Source organism: Sitodiplosis mosellana, unplaced genomic scaffold (genome assembly GCF_009176505.1).
Source record: "Sitodiplosis mosellana isolate CC-2019 unplaced genomic scaffold, AAFC_SMos_1.0 Smas_scaffold_3, whole genome shotgun sequence".
NCBI classification, from domain to species: Eukaryota; Metazoa; Arthropoda; class Insecta; order Diptera; family Cecidomyiidae; genus Sitodiplosis; species Sitodiplosis mosellana.
This window is the reverse complement of record NW_022595246.1, coordinates 10871986-10897527: the sequence shown is the minus strand read 5'-3', so window position 1 is coordinate 10897527 and position 25542 is coordinate 10871986. Positions and strand designations below refer to the sequence as shown.

At 37.4% G+C, this 25542-nt stretch overlaps 1 protein-coding gene across 2 annotated transcripts in view; it reads left to right on the top strand.

Moving 5' to 3' along the window:
* Positions 1 to 25542, top strand: part of LOC129565875 (sushi, von Willebrand factor type A, EGF and pentraxin domain-containing protein 1) — a 37480-nt gene that overhangs the window by 5390 nt on the left and 6548 nt on the right. For both annotated transcript variants that reach the window (XR_008687669.1, XM_055441178.1), the window contains exons 2-3: positions 9081 to 9257; positions 19912 to 20124. Coding sequence is in view for 1 of the 2 variants with exons in the window: in XM_055441178.1 (XP_055297153.1) it covers positions 9081 to 9257; positions 19912 to 20124 (390 nt within the window). In the remaining variant the exon portion in view is untranslated. The remainder of the gene's footprint in view (positions 1 to 9080; positions 9258 to 19911; positions 20125 to 25542) is intronic.

The window sequence follows — 25542 nt, the reverse complement described above, 5'->3', positions numbered from 1 at the left end:
CACACACATTACACCGTTCTTTCTGCTGCTGCTGTTGCTGTGCGGTATGCAAAGCGTTTTATCATGAGCAAAGATAAACTGTACTCGTTTTTTGCGTGTTACGCAACTTGACTCATTTTTCGGGAGAATGCATTGTCAGATAAAACACACACACACGCATTTGTCTACATCAATGCCTAACCTGTCGCGATAATATCAACGCAAAACGCGCTTTACCGTGCATTCGGTGGTCAAAACCACACATGATGGCAATCTGCATAAGACGTTGACTTGCTATTAAGCATGAAAATTTAATTGAATCGAAGAAAGTGTTTCCTGTTTCATATGAATATTTATATTTTATATACGCGCGCACCCGCGTTTCTTCTTCTTCTACCTGATTGCCAATCGGCTGTTCATCCGTTTGTACGCAAACATGCGAAATGTGTACTGTGTTGTTGCTTTTTTTTCGCTTCGTTCCGACAAAAAAAAAACATATTACACAACACAAATTAAGTACACACTTGCAGTGCGCTTATGATTATCCTACCAGGCATGAAATGAGCGTGAGCAAAATAGTGTGCAACGCGCCCAACCACTGTCCATTCCGTTTTAATTTTCTTGAATTAATATGGTTTTTTTCTCTTCTATCTTCGTTTGACTAAGCGAAAAATAGAGAGAGAGAGAGAGAGAGAGAGAGAGAGAGAGAGAGAGAGAAATGGTAAATGCTTTTCGTTGGCTGCCTCTGATATGCATAATAGCCAATGATTTTTCTTTCATTTCCACTTCTCGGCGAGTGTGTTGCGTTTCGGTAAATTTTACCATTTCGTTTTATTTTTTTTATGAAATATATTATTGCTATTACATTTTTTCTGATTCGCCGCGATGAAGAGAGCGATATAAAGAGCAATGGTAAAATATTGTTTAGTTGATGCATCAGTTATTTCATTCATAAATATTTCATATTGCCGTAGATATTATGGCTAAGATTGTTACAGAATAGCAAATCGACTGGCCGCGAATGAAGAGATAGAGAGAAAGAAATAAAAGCAACAACTCACTTTGAGGAACTTTGATTTAAGGGATAGACAAACAGAAAATTACGCCGCGTAATTCTGTTATCCAAACCGTGCACAGCGAATGCGTTTTATGAAAGGTGCTTAGCTGTTTGATTTGATGGACGGCTTGAAATAAAAGTGGCCGTTCTTCGTTGATCGACTAAGGTTTTGGTCGTTGCCAGCAACAAAATCAACGCACTCATAAAACCATTTACATTCCGATGGTTTTTGATTTAGATGCATTGCATATTCACAGCGAATAAAAAAGTGATCCCAACGTGCAGTTGTAATAAGTTTTAGATTGAACGGCAGCGGTAAAATTTTATATCGGCAACACCCATAAAAATGCGTTTCGTCTCTCTCTCTCTCTCTCTCTCTCTCTCTCTCTCTCTCTCTCTAATGAATATACGTGAATAATTGAGGAAGAATAATTGCAAATCCACGCAATGGCATTCCATGGCCTCCTGAAAAGGTAGCGCAGGTGCCAATCATTTTCGTATTCAATAAAGGTTCATTAAAATTGCTGCCAAGCATTCCGTAAATTGCCGATTCCAACGAATATTTGCATAAAATGCACTCGACAATTGGCCAATTTCCTCATTCCCCAAAACCACAAACGAACCATTTCAGCGGATGCCTGTATTCCATGCTTTATTCTCATTCACTCACTTACTCACTCACTCGCTTGCCCGCTCGCTCTTTCTTTGCGTCGATTCAATTACACGCAACTCAATTTAATTTTGTTCGCTCGAAAATTGGCGCAGAAGAAGAAAGTTGCCTCGTAGGTGACAAAATTTGTATAATTCTGTCGACAGACAATGTAGCATACTAACGAAACGAAATCTAATTGACAGTCGAAAAAAAGAAGAAGTTTGCGCTCAACAGCAAACAATGCAAGGCAATGACTAACTAACCAAAAAAACCTTTTTATTTCGGTGGTTTGTGTGTGAGGCGTACCTGAGTTTACATGCTTATTAGCGTGGCCGCGACGTGCAATAGAAATCCAAAATGAAAGCGAAACTCATTTTTGATGGTAGCAAAAAAAAAAAATGAAGGAAAAAAAGCGGCTACGACTCGTCGGAAAAAAGTGTCATTGAAGTGCGAGCGAACGCGCGCGCACGCTCGCGAAGCAATACATAGGCTTATGAGACGGTAATATTGATGCGGGTGATAGATATTCAGAGGTGTCTAAAGTCGCGAATCTACATTAAACCATCATACGTTATATTCAATGAATGTCATTGTGATGCGATTGAAACACTTTGCACAATTTTCTATTTTCGAAAGTAACACCAAGTTCTCTCTTCGCGCATAAAAAGCACGGCGACAAATGAATGAATAGAAAAAGACGCGAGAAAAAAACAGTAAAATATGATTAAGTGCTGTCGATGGTAACGAATCATGTTCAAAGCGAATCACACTCATAGACAAAAGCGAATCGTATTCGTACACATACAGTTATCTCGTTTCTTCTATCGATTTGTCATTTTCAATGGGCCTTCTTGTCTTTTTTTGTCTTTCGCGTTGTCGTTTGTGCAAAAAGTGTCGAATAGGAGGAAAGAAGCGAATCGCAGCTGAAAAAAAACGACTATGAGTAGAAAGTGATTTTTAGATGTGATCTCCGTTACACTTGCCAATTGTAACACACTAAGCAAATGAGCGACACTTAAAAATCAAATACAGAGAAAAAAATGTGCGGTTTTTGTTATTACAAGAGATAAATTGATGTTCGCGATGGATTTTTTCTTCGCTTGCAATTTAATGAGAATTTTTTTTCTGAATCATTTAACAATGGGTTGTTTCGATTCGACGGAATTCGGTCGAAATTCATTTGCTATGACAAATGATCAATTAGAAGACATGCCTCAAATTGAATATTTACCGACTATTAATCATGATGTTGTTGGTGTACTTTTTGTGCAACATTTTTCTTCATTCGTTTCATAATCCAAGAAATATTTTGAAAATATAATGAATTTTATTTATCAATTACACGACGATCATGTTCCCCGCCTGCATCACTCGTTCAACTGACCCACAAATCGACAGAGGAATTTGCGCTTAGTTACACAGGAAAATCGAAACCGTTTTAAATCTCAGCGCACGAAAACGTTGTCAATCACAAGAACAACAATGCCATTGATCATTGATCGTCTGTGCAATTTACAATTGCGTATGGTGGAATTGCCATTGGCTAATTCGTGAATAGCAAAAACGCTCGCTCACTCGCCCCTCATCACCAGCTCATCATCAATTTCAGGAATGTGGCCCAATTTTTAGATCGACATTTTTCCCCTCCTTCATCGTCATTAGCTTTCGATTTTCGTTGCGTTTTTTCTTTCATCGAGTTTATTGATTTGAAACCGAAAGCGATTTTCATCCAATTGCAAACATTATTTGTTATGAGAGCGCGAGAGGCGCGGGCAAACCGAAAATGGGCATCAATATTGAGCCCAACCTTTGCAATTTGCTTGTGTTAATTAGCCCGTTTAGAAACGTTGATGTAATTGATCGATGGAATAAACAATAGCATGAAACATTGGTGCGGCTACTCAAGAATTCCATCGGAAAAAAAATTCGAATCACACGTACATAGTTCAAGGTGAACACATATTTGGCCTAATGTGACGCTATCTCCATTGAATTGTTCGCATGATCTCGATCTTTTGTTGAGTGTTTTTATGCGAATGATCTTGCATTTTAATGCCAATGAAGATGACCAAATGAGAACAAGAAAAAAATAGCCGCAAACAAAAGGTTGTTTAATAACTTTTAATAATGTCGAGGCATTCGTTACACTGCCGAAAGCTGTGAAAATTAAAATTCCTCGAGCGATCGTCTTTCGTTCGGTTTACTCTTTTTATCAAAGCTACCCAGAACGCCATCAATATGCCACAACAATGGAGAGAGTGCAAGTGTAATCTTTGTAATTGCAATCGTCGTCTCATTGTTTCCACATGTTTTAATTGTCGGTTCCATTTGCGTATAGATTAAACATGGCTTCGGGGTGCATGAAGATGTCAGCGGCGCATGTGCGCGACCGATCCTGTATTTTAACTAAGATCATAATTACGGTTTGTCAGATGCAACTCTCATAATAATTGAATCTTTCAAACAATTGAAACGAAATATCTCTCTCTCTCTCTCTCTCTCTCTCTCTCTCTCTCTCTCTCTCTCTCTCTAACCGCCATAGAAATGAGTAGATGAAGTAAAAAAAAGCTGACAGAGAAGAAGAAAAAATGGCATGAATAGTTGCGGGCGCCTAAAATCCATTTCGAGTTTGTGGCAATTGCTCATTTTGTTGTTTGTTGACGGATTGTTACATCACATGAAAATCGCGAAAATCGAGATAAATTCCGATGAATTAAATTGGCAACGGCAATTGGCTCAGAGTGGTCGGATTGCTCACTTGTTGTTGTTAGCAGATCATAATATGCGGTTGAGCGAGAGCGAGTGAGAGTGAGAGAGAAGAGAGTAATAAATACATATTTAGGCACGTCAACCCAAACATCAGCATCCAATTTCAGCGGTGTAAACAAGTACAATTTTGTTCATATATATCTATTAAAATTGCTAAATGTACAATTGTTTCGGATGAAAATTTCAACACATTTCACCGCAATGCAAGCACATACACACGGTGAACGACGAAACCAAAACAGATGAGACACACAAGTTTGAAAAAAAAAACCAAATCAAAAGAAAAAAAACCCAGTGAATATAGATAGAAAATCGTAACTTAAACGAACGTCGATTGCAATAAAACTTGGCACCGTGTAATTCAGATGTGTGTACATTTGAAGGCACGCAACAATGTACGATTAACAACGAGTGGCATCTATTCAAGACAACAAAGACACTTACGATTCAACACAAAAAAAAAATAAACGCGGCTGAAACGAAGAATCGAGACACTCAACCATTCGCCTTCCAAACCCAGCCAAATTTATGTGTAATGCAAAACAATAAATCATGTAGTTTATAATCTTAATTATATCGAATGGATATAATGCGCGCTCACACTCGATGTCTGTACGTTGTTGTTTGGCAGACAGAGCAAAGAGAAGGCAACGAGAAGAGCAACGAAATAATGGACGGAAATCTTGATCCAAACCGATCCATTAGCACATGGTGTTGATGTGAGCTCACTAAAAGTACTCACACATTTTTTTTTTGTTTTCGTTGATACGATTAAAGAAGCTTCATTTAAATGATATCTTTGTGCTCACTCACAGCTCTCGCAATGGAATCAATGTACAAATGGAACAAAAGCGCAAATAAGGTGGGAAAAAAGGCCAGCGGAAAAATTATACTCTGGATTGAGTACATGTCGATGGCGAATTAAAAGGTTGAAAATGAAAATGAAACACAGCACACATTAAGCCTTTTTTCGGAAGCGAAACGAAACAGTGCACTGAATCGCAAGCCATCATTTTCGTAGCAAGCATATATATGTAATGCAGGCTTAGATGTACGATCATACTTTTTTTTTTTTGGATTATAAAATCTAATTGAAACAATTCTTCAATAAATCGCATTTATTACTTCATCAGACTCGATTCGAGAGAGTGATCATTTACTTTGCCCATTACGGCTACTCCATCTTTCTGCAGCTTGATGATGAAACTCGAGCGCATCAATTGCTCATTCCGATTCTCCACTGGAAATTGTTCAATCCAGCTAAAATGATAGGTTTTGCCATGGAATTATGTAGCAGCCCAACGTTCGTATGACTCGTTCATTTTGAAGAGGAAAAAATGTCAATAAAATGACAGCGGCACTTGTTACTGCACCCCATTCGGCTACAATTGTGGTTCATCGATGGGAGAGCAATAATAGCTTTTCGATCATGATGTCCCACACGCTAGAAGCGAATTATATGTTGTAATCGAAATGAAGGAATTTAATGAATGGCATGACATCCAATACGGTTGGTTGAATGATGATGATCAAGCTTGATTTAATGCTCAAAATGGTGAACTGCTTCCAGCTAAACCAAGAAAAATGAGCCAATTTGTATTCAGATTTCAATTTCAGCCGCACTTAATTAGTTCACTTTAACTCCATATCGCCGCTAATTTCGATTAACTTACAACTATTTTGCACTTGTGCACATAGCCCGAAGTGCAAAATCCCACATGCACATACATCGTTTGAAATGCAGGAATGTTTTTTTTCTTTTCGTTCGCTAAAACCTCGATCGCGAACGATAAAATATTGCTTTTTAATATGTATGTGAATGGTTTTCGTACAGTCCCGTTGTCTTGATGTCGATCAATTTCGCAATAGATCTGGTTTGAACGGATCGCGATTGTTCAATCCACTTCAACGACAAGGTCGTTCAAAGACATACCGTTGCACACACATGTACGTACATGTGCATTTTTAATTTATGCCGAAAAAAAATAATAATATGAAAAATGCAACATGCTCTCCACATGCAATCCGAATGGCGAAGCGATAAATTCCAATCACAAAACGGACATCGGATTGCGGGCCACATATTATAAATGCATCTAAGATAATTTACCGTTTCAAGTGGAGAACAGGTTTGGTCATAAATAAAAATTTCAATTTGAATTTTCGGTCCACACCCGAGTGGAATGCCGCCCGAAAATCAATACCAAGAAATGAATGCAGGCCACAAACGAAACATGCAGAGTTATTTGATTTTTTTACCGTTTATGATATAAATAATTAAGAAACGAATGTATGTATGCGATTTCGATTCGGTTTGTGAATGCGATCTATAGAAAATTGCTGTACATTTCAAATGCTCGACTCTCAAAAGACGAGAGAATAAAATGTGCAATTAACTTTTCTCCAACACACCGAGCAGATTTCCATTTTTTATTTTTCGTGAACCGGTCTTAAACATTGTTGCCGCATTTGCCGCTCTGTGCACCGACTCTCGATTCACTTCATTTGCACACGTGCTTTGTTTTGTTTTGACTCTTTCATTCTCTCCGAAACATTTATTTAGTGCACATATTTTATGTTTGCCTTAATTCCCGAAGAGAAACAAAAACGACACACACGCCTAACGAATATATTTCTAGCGAGTGGAAACACAGGCATTTTTCGGGGTTTCGTATGTGCACAAGCATATGTGTAGAGTATAAACGTTTTTATGTAGGCTTCGAAAAGTGGGTATAATTGTGTATTGCAAGCCAATTTTGTGGCATATTCGCCAAAGCTTAGCGAGAGATATGTATTATTTGAAGTGAAGAGCGAACCGATCTCCGCCTCGGAAAGACCGTTACCGTTACGCGTGCATAGAAACGAAATGGTGTATTGAATGTGAATGGAAATGCCGCATATAAGCAACGGCACTAGCAACAACAGCAGCAGCACCTCACAAGTGTCTTTCTCGTTGTTGTTTTTAAAGGAAGAACAAAAAAAGCAGTTATGGAAATCGTGTAACAACATTTAACAGCCAGTTTTTTTTTCATTCGCTCTTCGGTTGTTTTGTCGGTGCGGTTTAACCAAACTGCAAGTCGTCGATTGTTTCTATTGCTCGAAATTTCGTAATTCGGGCAAATGAATTTTCAACAGGTGTTCAGTTCACAAGACATGCGTTTTTTCTCCGTGTCTCCGAGTGTTGTTGCCGTGTTCGTTTTGCTATCTCTTCGTTTGATGTCACTTAAAAAGGCACGCCGATCTCACAATCTCACTCGGCTGTTTTGATGGCCATTGTGCATTTTATTGCTCGAAAAAAAGGAACGAAATCATTCAAAAGAATTAAAATGTCATGTTTTTCTCAATATATTTTCGTTTGTAATTCTTCATATTTTGATGTGTTGTTGGAAAAAGTCGTAAACTTTTTCTGTGTAGATAATTCATTCTTTGGTCGTAGAAAAATGAGTTATTCTTTTTAATTTTCTTTTTTTCTTTCATTTTTTTTCTCTTCAAATCTCGTTTCTTTACGTTGCATTCACATTTGTTCCATTTCTCTCGATCTTCTCCATTTTTATGATCGCCATTTTCCATGCATTCGCTGATTGATGCCCGTTCTAGAAAAGGCGATAAAGCAAAAAAATGCTTCTTTTCCGGCCCAAATTAAAAAAATTATTATTTAATTATCGAAAGCGATAAAATGGCAATGAAGAAAAAATGCTTCGGCGTAAGAACAAAAAAACACAAAATGAATGGTTGACGCTGTATAGAGTTTCAATTAATATACATAGGTATGGAATAATCTAGTGGAATCGTGCTCGGACAGACCTAGAATATTGCAAAATAACACGACAAAGCAAATGGAACACATTCACGCACCCATTACCTTTCGACGGTTTATTACACACCGACCGTGTGAAATGGTCAAAGTGAACACGACTCGACTCGGCTTTGTATGCAAACGCCGCGATAGAAATTCAACTCAAAATCATGGACAGCGAGAAAGAGAGAGAGAGAGAGAGAGAGAGAGAGAGAGAGAGGAAGAAAAAAAGAACATAACGAATGGGAGAAACAACACCCAAATAATAAAATGCGCTATGAAGCAAACGAAATTATGCTAAAAGGTTGTTCGCTAGACATTTTTCGTCAACGAATGATGTCTCAAAGTGAAGAAGGAAAATTCTCCGGCCGAAACTCATTTGTTATTCGTTTGCGCATAATAAGCATTGTGGAAAAGGTTGAATGAGAATCAAAAGAAGAGTATGAGGCAGCAGACCTGAAACTGATCGTGTTTGTAATTTGATCATCTGTATAACGGCACATTCGGCTAACTCTCACTCTGTGAGCACACATGAAAATGGTCTGTGTGTGTGCAGTTCAAATTATAAGCACGTTTCGTGACATCAAATCACCACCCATTCATGGCTGCTACTGCGTGTCACATTTTGCGTGCGATCAAGATCAATGTTATGAGCAATTTCGGTTTAGAATTTGGTCACATGATGAAATAATTGGCATTATGATTCCCCTCGAAAATCTCCACTTGATTCGACTTTGGCCAACCGATTAATCAATATGCAGAAATAATCACATTTTAACTACCGCATTCTAATTTTTCTTCTTTTCCTTTGTTTTTTCTTTTTGCAGCACAATCGTGCAGCTTTCCAGGTTCACCTGCTCACAGCAACGTTGAATTTTCAGACGATTCACTGGAAAGTGGCACAATAGCAACGTACACATGCGAACGGGGATTTGAACTGTTGGGCCCGGCACGACGCGTTTGTGACAATGGACAATGGACTCCAGACGGAATCCCATTTTGTGGTAAGCATTCATCAACACATACAAACACACACATACAGAGAGTGACTAAACTCATCAAAATTGAAACGCGATTTTCTATCGGTTTCATTATTATATTGGCAGTGCTCTTTTTTAATGATGCTGCCACGTTCTTCAAACAGTTAGCAACTGTGTATTTACAATGAGATGCAAATTCAATGAAAATAGAGGCAGAGAGAAAAAAAAACGGCCATCAAATCCTACAATGTACGGGTAATCGGTGCAACTAACCGCAAACTGGGGCACTAGACTTTACCACATGATTTCCCATTCAAATCGATCGATCTTTTGTATGATAATTTTGAAATATATGCAAACAGCAAGCGATTCATTAAAGTAAACGTTGCAAATGTCTCATTGTTGTACACAGAAAGAAATTGTTCGAAAGAGAAAAAAAACTGGTGCAACAATATCGTCAAATTAGCGAGTTTTCGTTAAAAATCGACTCGGTTCTTTATTGACCGAGCGTGTCTCACGAACCAATTCTTGGGATTTGCATAAAAATTAACATTTCAGCCAATTGTTTGGATTGGATTGTTTGACACATAAAACCTAATTTCAATTAACAGTTTCTTTTTCACATGTTTAAATCACCATAGAACTAGATTCTTGTGACACAGTAGTAGTTCATTTGTCGGAGAAATGGGCAAAAAAAACGACAGCTCATTTTAATAAATTACCAAGCAAAACTAATTGGATAGGCACGAATATGAATATTAGTTTATTTAAACCGTGGCTCTGGTGCAAAATCCACGGCAAAGACGTTCACGGGTTTAGAAGATTCGCTAGTTTTTTCCAGTTTGACATTTCCGCATCTTGATCGCCTTCGTCCATTAGCTTCGATCAATTAAAAAGAAACGTATTCAAGAGAGAAAAGTTCTGTCGGCAGCGAGACGGGCCCCACTGGCAAAGACACACTTTTCACCGAGTCAATGGAATTATCATTTTAGACCAGTAAATTGAAAGGAGTGAAAAAACGCGACACAAGCCAAGAATGGAACATAACCACGCAGTGGAAAGAAGCATTTGAACTGGTTTTCAGCAATTATACCATCCGATAGCAAATGGTCAATTGAATATGAGAGAAAAAGATTGTTGTGTATAAAAAAAGCATCGAATATCAAGGTGTTTGTTGGCATGGTGTGATCAATACTCATGTGTACCGTTAATGAATGGCAATGAGAAAAAAAAATAGGAAAAAAAACGCAAAGTACTTGTTGCTTTTCACCTTTAAATCATTTGCTACACGTGTGAACCATCATGCATCGATCGGCCATGTGTATACGATGCTCATCGGTTCCGTTTGATTGGATTCCGATGACATAAATATGTTGATCACAGACATTATGTGATTCGATAAAGTCGATGGCTGTGCATGGAATTTGGGTCTCTCTCCGTTTGTGTATACATTGAAACATACCGAGAGAAATGTTAATAAACTCCGATTCGAACGCAATCGGAAACGTAGCTGATGTAATTTACGGTGCGATGCAATCAAGCGAATGAGTTCAAAGCCCAGATACACTTTGTGTGACGGCATGCATTGATGAACACTTGTTCTATGCTCTCTTGACAGTTTGTTTAGCTGCCTATCGGCGATGGTTTCTAACATTTTTTCCAATATTTTCATTCACTCTGTGTGTGCGCGCGCACGGCCGTTACACATTTTAACGAAAAGTATAACCAACCACATTACTATGATTATTTCAATCATTTGAGCAGAAATTTGTCGTTAAATAAGTTCGAAATTACCTTTTTCTATTTGAAAGCGACGCTCTCTCGCACGTTATAGAATACGAGCAGCAGAGAAAGAGAGAATGTCTTTGCTGGCCTAGATTTCCAAATGTGAAATAATTGAATTACATCGTTGATTGATTTACATAAAATTCCAAGACGAATCATCGAGCAACTGCACCATTTCAACACTGTGCATGGGCTGTAAGCAGGCAACGAGACCATGCCATGGCTTCACAGAGACAGAGAATGGTGTGAATGTTCTTCGGTGCCTGTGTTTTTAAAGTATATGCATGACGGCCACTCGGAAACTCGACAATCGTTGAATTTTGAACACATTTCGTTTGGAATGCTGTTTATATATATCCCTTAGGCTGAGAAGCCATTTCCCAAATGCTTTCAAGTTGTATACTTTCTAGATTTATTGGTGAGAAAAAGGAAGGCGCCGCTGAGATCATTATATAAATAAAAAAAATTCCGTCCGAAAAATTCCGAGTACCAAATGCCAAATTTCGTTGGGTCAATTAAATGCACGTAAAGCGCAAAATAGCAGCGATCGCAAGAGAGAGAAAAATATGTGTGCTAGATATGAAAACAGCCAATTTCGATTTTTCACTTACCTGCGGTTATGTACACCAATTTGTTTGTGTATACATGTAGAAATAGACGCTGTTCCAAAAGTGAGAATACAATCTAGTTTAATAACTTTATGATTGGTTGTGGCCTCGCCAAACCACCCGAAAATGCCACAATCATGTTTAACATAACACTTCGCTCGAAAAGCCATCGACGTAATTCAACTCGAAAAGTATGAAAATGCTGGGCCGTAAGTGCATCAAGACATTTGTGATTTTTATTTTTTTTTCTCTTACTCTCGCTTCGTTTTCTTCTTTTGAAATTGAAAATATGCAACCAAATTGAAACTTCACTTTCTTTCGCTGAACGATACTGATTATAAATGATATCAAAACAAACTGTGGCAAAACAGAGGAGAGAAGCGAAGCGAGGGCAAAAGAAAAACACCAAGATTATGATGCACTTTGAACAATCAGTGTTATTTGCCGACAAGTCACGAACAGCCTATTCACAAAATAGGCGCTTGCTCTCTGGATTTGCTTGCATTTTCATTTTAACGAGACATCGTTTGTGGTTCTGGCCAATATAATAATTATACTGTTTTCGTGGTTTGCAAACGATATTGAGCTCTAGCCCCGTGGACACATTGTCTCTCTGGTGGTTCGACGCTCGATCGGCACGTACAATTTTTTTCCTTCATTCGTATCTCGCTATTGTATCAAGGCATATACACACAACGTCAATGATCATAATTAGATTTGGCAAACAAGTCTCTGTGTGACTTGACTTGTTTGTTGCGAACCATGTTTTCACCTCTTTTTCCCTTTCTGTGCTACGCAAAAATTGCGTTATGCCGCAGACAGGAGAGGCACGAATTTTGAATGCGCCAAAGCAAGAGCAAAAGTGAGACCCTGCCATCGTCGTCGTTGTCGAAAACATAATTGTATTTTTTTCAATGCTATCATTTTCGAAACGAAAGAAAAAAAAACAACAACAGAGAACACAACACAACAGATATGGATTATCGTCGTTAAATCGAAGCAACGCTTGTGAGAAAGTCTCAATGCGGGCGTAATTCACCTTAAGTCACATTAGCAAATAAATTCAATGGAAGAAATTGAAAGCAAAAACACACAAGAAAGTCAAACAATAAGCGTCTACCAACGGAATATATAAATAAAACATTAAAGTGATTCTGGCTGTGTGTGTGTGCTTCTTTTTCCGTCGAAAAATTTTCTCATGGTTTTAACGGCGGCATCCATGATCTTGATCCATTGTGTGGCTTTGTTTGGTAGTCGTCGTCGTCGTCGTCGTCGTCGTTGACTTTGACGACGTGTGTGAGTGTGTTTTTGTTTAGAAAATGATAGAGTTAAAGTTCAATGATAAAAAAAATATATATTGAGAGACGCGATGCACATGCAGCAGCAACAGCCACTGCAGCAGAAGATGAAATCATTCGTGAATATGCTAAAAATGCCATTTTCTGTGCGCTTCAGTTGATTATGCATAAGGAAAGTGATTTTTCGTTTCACATATTGTGCCGAGCCATAATCTACATTTTGCCTGTCTATTTCGAATTCAATTCGAGTCGGGAACAAACGCAATAAATTAAATACATGTTAATGGTTGCTTCTTCTTCTACTGTGCTACTGCGCCATTGCTTCTTTCAACCGAACGTCGTGATCAAGATTAAGACGGCTTCTTCGCTTTTTTTCTCTCTTCATTTTCATTCTTTTCGATGAGCTCGTTCGCTCGAGCACTTGAATGTACGCGATGATGAGAGTTTCGAAAATTTCATTTTAACATTATTGTTGTGCGCTGTGATGTGTTTGAAACACTTTTTCTTCTTCGTTGTTCGCGCACCTGAAAATGCAGGCAACTCATTAATACCACATCGCGATGGAACTTTTATAGTCATATTTAAAATCAGGCTTTTATTGCGACTGTTGTTTACTTTTGTTGAGAAGTTTCAAGGTAAATGAAAGCAAACTCGGCACAACGTTGCCACTGCCACCACAGCGTGAGCACACACACACATACACATATGCGCTCATCAAGCAACGAAAGTGGATCATTTTATAGTAATTTAGATAAGATATTGTGAAAATCCACCTCATATTCCGAATGTATATGATTCGTTTCAATAGAGATTCATTTCACGTTTACTCTCGTGCGCCAATCCGAAATGGATTTGACCGAAACCATTTCATTTCACTCTGTCATTTGAATGGACGACTTTTTAATGAAGAAGTTTAAAAAAAAAACGAATAAAATAGACGCTCTTTGAAAATCAAGTTCTTTTCATTCTAAATAAACAGCTTATGGAGATTTCACCAGTTTTTTTTCTCTTCAAATTTCATTTTTCTCTCCGGTTTTCTTACAAATTTTCAGCTTAATAGCTCTAATTTTTGTCATCTAAAGACAGAATGATTAGTTCATGAATGAGTTTCACGTGAAATTTGTTTTCCGATTTGAAAAGCAGACAAAATTTCAAAAGTTTAAATTTTTTCCTTTCTTTCCCATTAATAATGTCTTCAAATTCTTTGAATTGTTAATATTTTTCCGGGCGCTTCCGTTCTCTGGTCTGCGTCGGATGAAATTAACCTAATCTTGTTATGGCCTAGAATTAACACTCGAGTGTTGTACGATCGTCGTGAAAAGAATGGTGCAATCATGTTCAAACCGATGACCGACTTTATAGCGCCTCGGTGGAACAATGAGTTTTGTTCGACGACAACTGGCGAAATAGCTGGAGAACACGTCATTTTGCCGAAATTTGGCCAAACATTACACATCCGTGTCACATTCCATCTGATCGATGCAAGAACTAACGGTACAATTTCAAGATAATCAAAAAATCAAGTGGCGACAACTTCCGTTGCGTCGTATTAATCAGACAAGATGGTTCGAATTCGGGGTCATTACGAGATGTCAAGCGCTAAATAAGGCGATTTTTTTTTCGGGCTTCTCGTTTTTCATTCAATTAATTTCGATCGTTCTGAGAATATTGTTGGTATTTTTTTGCGAACACACTATAAAAGGTACGATGTTGAAGCCAGAAAAAGAAAAGAAGAAAGCAAAAGCATCGTCGTCGTCGTCGTCATCACCACCGTTGTCGCACACAAATTGCCATATACGATGAAATTCAAATATTTACAGAAAGAGAAACGCATTCATACAGAAGAAAAAAGGTTCACTTTATTTTCCATTGCATGTGTGCTTAATTCGCGTTCTCACGATCTATGTGCCTGTAATGATTGTGCGCTACGCGAAAAAGCAAAACAAGAACGCGGAGAATCAATGAAATAATAAATTTATGAACAAAAAAAAAGAAAGAAAGAAATAACAACGCGAAAGAAAAAAGTTTCACTGAAATTATTGTAGTAATTTGTTTAACTGACACGAGAAAAAATCGTTACTTTCGCTTACGTTCAGCGTCCATAAAGTACACAATATGCAATGCAGTTCTTTCGATTTGACGGCAAACAAACATTAGCTAGTCGCCGTAGTGCTCTCGCTCAAAATGTTAAAAAAAGATCATCAATTATTATGAAAGAGTAGTTTGCGAAGCGGCCAAAAAGGCGTTGAAAAATCAGAACACTAGCCCAAAAATTTGGAACAGTACGGAACATCTAAACATTTAGATATGTAGATATCTCAGATATAGAGGCTAAGGTAATTCAAGAAGAGAAACTAGACGAAAAAATAAAACCAACGCAAAAATAATCAGTGCAAACAAGTCGCAATTATCTATTTTGTATGGATTTATTTCGTTTGAGCCGCGTGTGTGTCGAAAGCAAATTAGAGCAAAGCATGTGATCATCAACGTAAATGAAACCTGTATTTAAAAAATAAAGTCATTCGAAGCGAACCATATGAGCAAGAGAAAGATGTAATCGATTCGTCTTATACAAATTATGTGTGACAATTATAGCTGTTCTATGGATTCGGTCGCATTGGCTTGCGCCATGGAAATGAGCACAGGAGCTCTCATTAGATAAGAAAAAGAATGGCCGTTTTTTTCTTATTCTAAAGTTTTTTTGAAAAATGATGACTTCATCTATATGTTTCGCTGTTGAGCTCATTCCATTTTTGCACTTGAGCTACCGTTGACACAGAAATGGAACATCGATGGGCGGAAACATGATCAATGAAACCTAGAAAATGTCCGGTACGATGAAGTACATCTTTTGAAATCAAAAACTTACCGTTGAAAATGAGCAAAAAACACATCGAAATCGCACATTTTTGATGATCGCAAAAGAAGGAAAGAGAAAAAGAATGAACTCACAGCTTCAAAAATGCATGAAATGAATGAAAAAATTTATTTCAACATAAAAATTTCATATAAAGAATGTGTCAAATGGAGAAAAAGAAAAGGAGAATGCTTTGGATTGACAAAGAAAAAAAAATGAATTTTTTTACCAATGAAAAAAAAAAATGAAAATTCCAAAAGAATCATTAATCTCGCACCGAAAAGCAAAAGTTGAAAGAGAAATGAAAAAAAAACTGCATAAATTTGCGTCGATCAATTGATCTCGGTTTGACAAGAGTTTTAATCGAAATTCAGCTTCGAGTCAAAGCCAACCAACTCTCACCTTTTTCGGATTCATTTCTTTGCTTCTTATTCATCCCATTGAAAGAGCATCAATTACGATTAAAAGTAGAAATCTTTAATACGCATTAATTCGATTCGAAATGGGTATGTATAGTCTCTGAATGAAAAGCCTCACAGAACGTATATGTTTCGTATGATTTCAACATAAATCAAAAGCGATGTCGTTGAAAGAATCCAACGAAAGCAATGACAGAATTAGTGAATGCAGAATTGTACAATCGTGCAAAACAGATACCATTCAAGTCGTACAAAAGCTATCTGCTTGGATTTGCTTGGTTTGGTTTTGTGTTTAAAGCGTACGCTCAACGGCAATATTGGCTAAACAAATAGCAGAAGAAAGGAAAACAAAAAACAAATCCGAAGCGATGACTAGCACTATGATCAAGATCATTATAACTTTATAACTGTACACCATTCATGGTCTACATAATTTTTGAACGCGCACAACAACAACAACAAAAGAACCAGCAGCTCTCAAGACATTGAAATTCGTAATGGAGATTGTGTTTAAATCCATCCAAAGTCACTGCAGAAAAAAAAAACTGAAGCTGAAGAAGCGAATAGAAGCATCAAAGCTATATCATAATTGTAATTGTGTGAGCGACCGGATCGCGTTTAGTGCGTAAATCTGATCGGTACACGAAAAAAAAAATAACACATGTAAGTGGAGGCAATGGATTAAAGCAGAAAAATGGATGCGAAACGATAAAGATTTGCGGCGTGCGATAAACACAAGAAACACGCTCATAATTTTCTACAACTGAATCGGATTTCTAATTAGCGTTCCACACATTAAGTGTCACTGCAGCAATTTTACATTTTCTTTTCACTTTAATAAATGTTATTTATACGCGATCTATGACATCTGCTTCCCCAATTTCGGTTTATCTGTTGGCGTGTTCCGTTTTGTTGAGCGCGAGCGTTTGCGCGCGCGCGCGTACACCGTATTGCAACCAAAGAGTACGTGTTTCCATTAGCGCGCACGCATTTTGAGTCAATGAGTTTCGAAGAGAGACTGGGTCAATCGATTGAAGCGTAAATCATTCGAATGTTTTGAATGAAACACACAAAAACTGAATTTTTATTCATTCTGTCTTTCATTTTGCCTGCGTAGCTCTTTCTTTTTTTTCTCCATGGAACTAAATTACGAATCGCAGAAATGGATGCGAATACATAAGACTGAGAGAGAGAGAGAGAGAGGTAGACGTAATGAGACGATTAATTTTGCATTTCGTCGACGCAAATGACTCTATTTCGGTTTAGATGATTCATAATTTAATTTGGTTGTCATGCCACATGACGCGCATCGATTAGAAACAAAAAAACTAACTCATTTCACTCGTCGGCTGTGATTGATAATGGCAAATGAAAGAAGAAGAAAATTCGCTGTGTACGTTCCATTTGCTTGAGTCACGTAATTTTTTGCACTTCGATAGGCAAATGTTCTCTCTTGGTTTCGGTGTGTTTAATGAACGGATGAAATAGAAAGTAATTAAAGCGACGAGGTAATCGAAATGAGTGAAATTGATGCTGCCAAAAGTCAACCAATTACATTCGCTTGCGACGTGTCTATTTGAGGCAAGCTACACACAGTTCGGGCGAATGCCTTCCGAAGAAAAAGTCATTTTCAATCATCGAAAATATTAATTGGTGTTTTTTTCCCTTCAATCGGATTTATATTGGTGACGTGCAAAACCAATTTCTTCTGCTGTAGTGATTAACTAAATGACTCCATGGAAAAAAAACAGCCATTCGTAATAACCACAGATTAAAAAAAAAACTGTGGAGTCACATAGATTGAACCGATTGTTTGAATAACAAATATGACTTTTAGTCAGAGATTCCAAGACTCGATTGAAAATGCCAGACACAAAATCATGCATCGAATGATTGATTTACTTTGATGATTGACAACAAAACTCCAAATCGACCGCAAGAAAGTGCCGCCATTGTTGCCAACAACAAAGAAGTATACGTAGTTTTCCTGGCTTCTTTTCCCAAATTGAAATCGAATTAGCAATGTTTTTTTTTCAAGCTAAATGATTCATTGTGCGCGCACACATTTGCTAAATCATCGATGAACAGGCCAATCAGTTTGGGGTCAATAAAATTGATGATAAAACAACTAGTAATCGACCGAATGAATCGAGTCATTATGTCTAATTTAATTAGAAAATTTTCACCACGTCTGACGTGGTTGGGAAGTGAAATGGAATTTTTGTGTTTGTATTCGAATTTAATTAATGTGTTTTTGACGAATTAGATGTTTTTGGGCGGAACAAATTGTCAAACGATTGCTAGAAAGTTCGGCCAGTGATAGAGAGAGATTGAGGGAGAAAGACCCAACAAAAAAAAAATCAAACAAATTTAAAAATTATTCGTCATAATTATTCGTCATAATTATCTCGTTCATAATTCAATTTATGGCACTTTAAACATTCCAAACCTTAATGGTGTGTGCAGTTGAAGCCATTGCATTTCACCCCGAAATCATTATGCAAATGTGCAGCAGCAGCACCTCCAATTAGGGTTACGACGATGTATTCAACGGTGAGAGATAGAGTGACGGCGTTTGTGTGTGTGTTATGAGTGTTTCGTCAGACGAAGCGCTGTACAAGCATAAGGATAGCGGTAACGAGAGCGGTGAATTGTACATATTGTTCTGATAGAGTATGTTGCAGTTCAGCTTCGCATTCTACCGTTCATAATTATGTGGTCGTGAATGTACATCTCTTGCAATGGAACAATAACAAGAAAAAAAAATTAACACCGTAATTATGAACGGAACGTACATTTATTTCCGCCATCGTTTGTTCATTTGGCTCTTTTCTTTGGATTTGTTTCCATATGTGCATGTGTTTGTGAAACATTCGACGGACATGCACACTGCACTAAACATACACACCGACAGAGACATATAGAGAGAATCACACGTGTTGTGTGATCGGTTCCATTGACTGTGGCAAACACGATGATTAATACGTTTCCTATTTTCTAACAACAACACATCTAACACGCTCTCGGTTCTATGATAATTCGATGTATTCACATTCCATCGACAACATACATTTTTCAGTTAAACTCACTCAATTTATCATTCAATACCTATCAATTAAACCGATCATAATGAATGCCAGAACAATAAGAATTGGGCGTAAAACCCAACAATATTTATCGTAAATTACATTGACGTAAAACTGTCATGACATTGTGTGTGCGAGCCGTTTGTATATTTCGAAAGATAGCGCTTACAAATGAATCTCTTGCTGTAGGTTATTGCCGCTAGTGAAGGAACAAACAACGAACGCTCAACATTGTATGCACCACAAAAATGCCAAAGATTATTAAATTAACGATAAGAACGCCGCTTAAATTATTTTGCTCAGAATGTTCATTGCCTACATTGTTGTTGAATTTGCCACGGTGACGAGATAGATGTGAATGACTCGAATATTTCGTTGCAGTTTATGGGGATAGAGAGATAAACGACCTTCATCGTCGATCCGTTCCACGCATATTCGATTTTTTGTGTGTGCCAAACACCTTATTATTATTATTACCGACATTAAATTTTCGGAGGTTTCCAGCGTCATACCCAAATATGGTAGATGCATTGCAATTAACGACGCCACACTATTATAAATTGACGAATTTTATTTTGTGTAAATGTTTTATGAATTTTAATTTTGGTTTTATTTTCCGTTGCAGTATTGAATGTGGCGGCTGGTAAGGCACCAATGCAAATATCCACCGAAGGTGCTGGAATTCCACAAAAAGCCATCGATGGATCAACATCAGCCTTTTACACACCAGAAACATGCTCGTTGACCAAAGCCGAGCGCGTCCCATGGTGGTATGTCAACTTATTGGAACCATACATGGTGCAATTGGTTCGATTGGACTTTGGTAAATCGTGTTGCGGTAAGCCGTCTTTTTCATAACTTATTTCATTTCTTTCATCTGTAATTTTTCGAATTTATTCCATTTCTTTCATATCTGGTTTTTTTCGCCTCTTTTAATCTATGAATAAATAATCGTTTTTCTTCTCGAAATTTCCGACGAATTTTTCGTTAGATTGAGTAATTCAAATTTTTAGCGAAAGCATTTCGAATCGTAGATGAAAATGGTTTAGCAAAATTTGAATGGATTTATGCGTCGTTAACTTGTTACAATGTGCCTGAAATACGCACATATTTTCACATATATTATTTATGACGATGGTCGCGACTAAACAGATTAAATCAATTACACGTTCGTTACTCTTGTTTTTTGAGTCAAAGAGTGTAGATTTTGTCGCGGTTTCGGACGATGGCGCCTATTTACATTAAAATTTAATAAATTATTTCCGCTGAACGACAACAGTGATTATCGTGTTTGGTATGCGCATGCAGATATGCGGTTATATCCCATAGATGGAGATATTTTGAATTCAAACCGAAAAGAAAGGGGGTCGTAAAGAATTCTTTTGAGTCACTCTGCCGATTGATTGAATAAAATATTCGCGATTTTCGATTTCGTTGCGCGTCGATTTGTGTGGGCTGAGAGACACACTGACCATTCCCATGTGTACTCATCGATCATATTTGAAGATTTTGATCCGTGTCGCACGTTCAAAAGGAAAATTTCCAAACGATGTTTGTTTCGATTGTCGATTTGGCCGAGACACGGCTCCAGTTTCTAATGCCAATTGTTCATTAGAAATGTATGTTTCGTTGGGCACGGCGATAAGTGAAAGTTACCGAAGCGTATCCGTCGTAGTGAAAGCATTTCGTCTGTAGCCCGAACCATCATTAGCATTTTATAGAGGAGAAAAAAAAATACAAGTACACAATTTGAAACAAATTCAAATCAACATCTGCATCTGCAAAAATATGCTCGCGCGCGCGCGCTTTGTGTCACAATCGTTCCACAGTGCAAAAGCGACAACTGCGCAAGCGCACCACACATCGCTCAAAGAGACAGAAATGCCTTGTGTGTAGAATTCAAAAGGTCCGAATCGCGGCGAATAAAAATGATTGCTTGATTTGATAAAAAAAATTGACGGTTTAACTTTCAATTTGCGGTAGAATAATAATCGCATAAACATCTTGCTCCCATTTCAAATGCATATATTTAATTAAATTATAGCCAATTATTGAATAACGTACAGCAACCGAGCTAAGCTCTCCCAATGCAAACGCGGCTCATACTCATATATATGCGGTAGTCGGTAATTTTCTCTTGTACTATATATTTTCTCTGCGATCCATTTGGTTGTTGGGCCGTTCGATCGGCAACTGCGTTTGAGGAAAAACAGTTAATTGGTAACATGGAATGTTATAACAAAAAATTGAAGTACCTCCCGTCATTAGTGATGAGTCCAACATGCAAATCGTGTGATTTGTGACAGTTTTGAAATCGTTGATGGAAAAGCGGAAAAAACACATTGAAAACCAATGCAGCTCTTCTGTACCATCAAAGTAAACGAAATGGGCTCGATACGCTTCTCACCATCATCGAACCGTCGTTCATTGCATAAAAACCAAATTTTAACCGACGGTCGTAATTCAAACTCAAAAACTAAGCGAAAAAATTGCTCGAATACTTCGAATTCATGTCAACAATTAGCACACTCAAGATGACAAAATACTTAAACGGTTGCCGCGGTTACATAATTCACACTTCTGAAGCTGTTAATTAGCTAATTGATTAACAAAAAAAACCACGGCGCAGCGATGGAAACTCACGATGAATCGTGCCCAAATCGTTTGTTCTCATTTGCCCATTTGATTGCGACGGTTTTTCGACGGCATTTCATCATTTACGGCGGAACAATTGCGGATTTTTAGTGCCATTGGCCATTTGGTTCGATCGAAATAGATGTTTCCATTCCGAACAGCCGTTCAAAATCGAATCGCCATAAATCAGACGTTCAACAAGTTTACGAGTGAATTTTTGCTAATTACTTCAATCATTTATCTATTTTTTTTTCTAGCGGAATGACCTATCGAATATACTATTTCATGTTTTGACGTTTCCTTGTGGAAAAATCAATTTTTCTTTCCCAACTAATTGCGAATATGATAAAAAAAAAACAGAACAACAAACTGCCAGTCCAATGAGATTACAAAATAAACAATAAAATAGTGGAAGCTCCACTCATAACCTGATAGAAAATACGAGTAGCAAACGGATGGAATGATTGAATTGCACGAAAAGCATGCCGAATGTGGGGAAAAAACGATGACATAAATTAAAGTGTCAAAACGGAATATATGTGATAACATTTGTTTACAATTTTTTTTAAACTGTACTCCCCATTGGTTTTTGTTGTTTGTATGAGTTTGTTTGAGCGCTCGAAATTGCATGTCAGCCCAATATTACAGCCGAATATTGATGGCATTTAAAATGCTACTATTTGCGCGTCGTGCTGTTTTGATTGTTCCGTTTGTTTTCTCATTACTTCGCTAAAATTGCGCTTCCAACGGCTATAAATTGAACAACTGAGCTATATTATGCGAATCGACGGATCGGATGGCATGCACTTTTATTAATTTTTCGCAGGGAAATAAAAAAAAGTGAAAGTGCCCGAACGAAGAAATATCGCTACAATCCGTATGCAATACCACAATTGCAGATGACATGTTAACACACCGAAGAATCGAAGAATACATTCAACTCGTGTCTTTTCCCTAAAATATCGTCATTTCAAACCTCGTTGCTTCTTTCAATATAATATACATTTCACTGCGGCGATCGCCAATTTCGATAGTGTTCCCGCCGCTTGGACAACTTAGGCTCCACATGAGACTCTGTTTCTCTTCATTTAAACCAAAACAAAATGAACTCACAAGAAATGTTGTGATCTTTCCACTTAAATTGTGGGAAATGGAGATTTTCATTCAAAAAATATATATAAAAAAATTTCACCATGATTATTTTCAAATTACTCATAAGTTTAATCGGGTCTTGTCTCTTTAAATATATGATGAAATTCATAATAACGAAAAGGTCTTGGACTATCATCAATTATTTTTGATGGAATGCGCAGATTTTTTCTCCTCCGAATTCAAAAGATGTTGTACTATAGAGCACACATGATTTACGATGCGTCATAGGAAATACGAGTTTTTTGTTGTTTCTTCTCTGTGTCATATGCGCTTGATATAAAGAAATTATTCATGTCACTTCAATTTGAATGGCACATTTTCGATAAAAAATCCCGAAGTCATTTTTAGTTCAACTCGAAGCCATTTTTAGTTTAGTAGGTTTTTGCATTCCAATTCACTTGAGAATACACGTGAAACTGATGCGAAAATCAATAACTAGCAGTGATTGACACTATTTTAAACGTACTCAGTAAGTACTACTCACTCCCACTCTTTTGCTTGAAGTCAATAATTCTATACTTCATCATACGAGTGCATAAAAGACGCAATCATTCAAATCGATTCTCGTCAAAAAAAAGGTGGAAATGAACTCAGAAACCTAAAAATGGTTCGTTTCAAACTTTCTGTTTCATGTTTTACTCTCAAATTACCTTCGATACCAAATATGGAGTCCACGATTGACTTCCCGAGAAAAAAAACCGGCGTGACTTAAATGAGCATTGATCAAGAAGTGATTACGATAATTCGGCAACGTCAGTAAAGTTACACTGACACAGGCAGCAAGTGATTTAATTTAACGGTGTTTTTTTTATCGATTGCACGGTTTTATGCCTTCGCTATCAGATCGACCGAATTACAACCGAAAATAAATGTCTGAAAACCAGAAACGAATTACGCGAAAATATTTACGTTCCCGCAAAATGGAAATAAAAAAAGCGACTCACAGTGCCGAAAAACATACATTCAATTCAAGTATTGCGTAAATAAATTAGTAAACACGAATTGAGTGTATGCAAAATATAAATTCAATTCGGCTATGAGAACGAATACACACATTTTTTTACTCGTTGGTTTATGTGTGTATGGAATGAAAGACAAACACAGCCAGAGTCAGAGCCAAAGTAACGGATTTGGTATTTTATAATTGTTACTATCGCACATGACGCTTTTCGGTCGTTGGTTCAATAGCCACGGAATTGTATAAACATTTTCTAAAGGCACTTGATCGTTTTTTTTTCTGCCTCTTCGCCGAACTAGGGGGTAATAACACAAGCGCTTGAGACGAATCCGTACGAATATTTGTGAATTCGTGTGATTGTGTATACGGGACATTCGCAGCGCAGTGAGTGTACAACAACAATAATAAAGCCACGAACGCATGAATATATGCGAATCTATGTGAATCTCACAACTTGTTCCTAGCCCCTAGTCGCCGAATAGCGGTTTTTTGAACTCAAGACAGTACAATAGATGCGAAAATTTGGTTACAAATTGATACTGGTAATGAACATGTTATCTCATGCTGTGATTTTTGATTTTCGACCATTGATTGTTATTACTCCGATGATCAGTGCCGACACAATACAATACAGCTAACAAATTTGTTATAATTCGCACCATTTCGTTTTTCTAATAAAGTAAATAATGTGTAAACTTTGGGCACAATTACATTTCGACACCGGAGTTTGATCGGAGCTAGTGAATGAAAGAGAAAAAGCGCGCACATTTATCAACACAATGCAATGCTGTATTGGATATGTGCACGATCGTAAAATAGTAACATAAATTGGCAGTGAATGAAAAGCAAAAAGAGAGAAACAGCAAAACTGGTGCAATTTTGCAATCGACCGAGAATTTAAACGATGTTGATCCGGTTTAATGGAATCTTTAATCATTCGCCCAATATATCGCTCATAAATTAACGAGAGCAATTTTATGGACGGGCCACGATGATATTGATGATGGCAGCCACACGAAATTCCTCTGAAGATTTCACATTCGGTAACGGTTCAAAGGAGCCAAAGATGGCATCTCGATCTACTATGATATAGGTTTGATGCTCACTTTTGGCGTATGTAGTTTGTATTTCTTGTGCTGCTGCTTCTTCTTTTTCTTCTTCTTCTTTTTTTTTGCACTCACTCTTGCAATTAGTTTCTTTTGTTCTCAATTATTCGTGCGCGCATGGTCTTCTCCAAACCGTGCCAACGGTCTGTAATTGTTCGTTACGTAAAAGGGGAAACAAAACTATGAACTGTTGAAAATCAACAATTTTTTTCAAATGAAAACACACTAAACACGTGAAATGGAAGTTAGCTGTTAAAAATGCGATGATTTTTTCTTTCTTCTTTCTTTCGTTTTCCATGCGCATTGCAATGGACGAAGGGAGGCGGGAGAAAGAAGCACTTGTTGCAATACAACGATTAAATCATCAAAGCATTAACATATGAATTGCAGGCTTCTTTTTCACTCT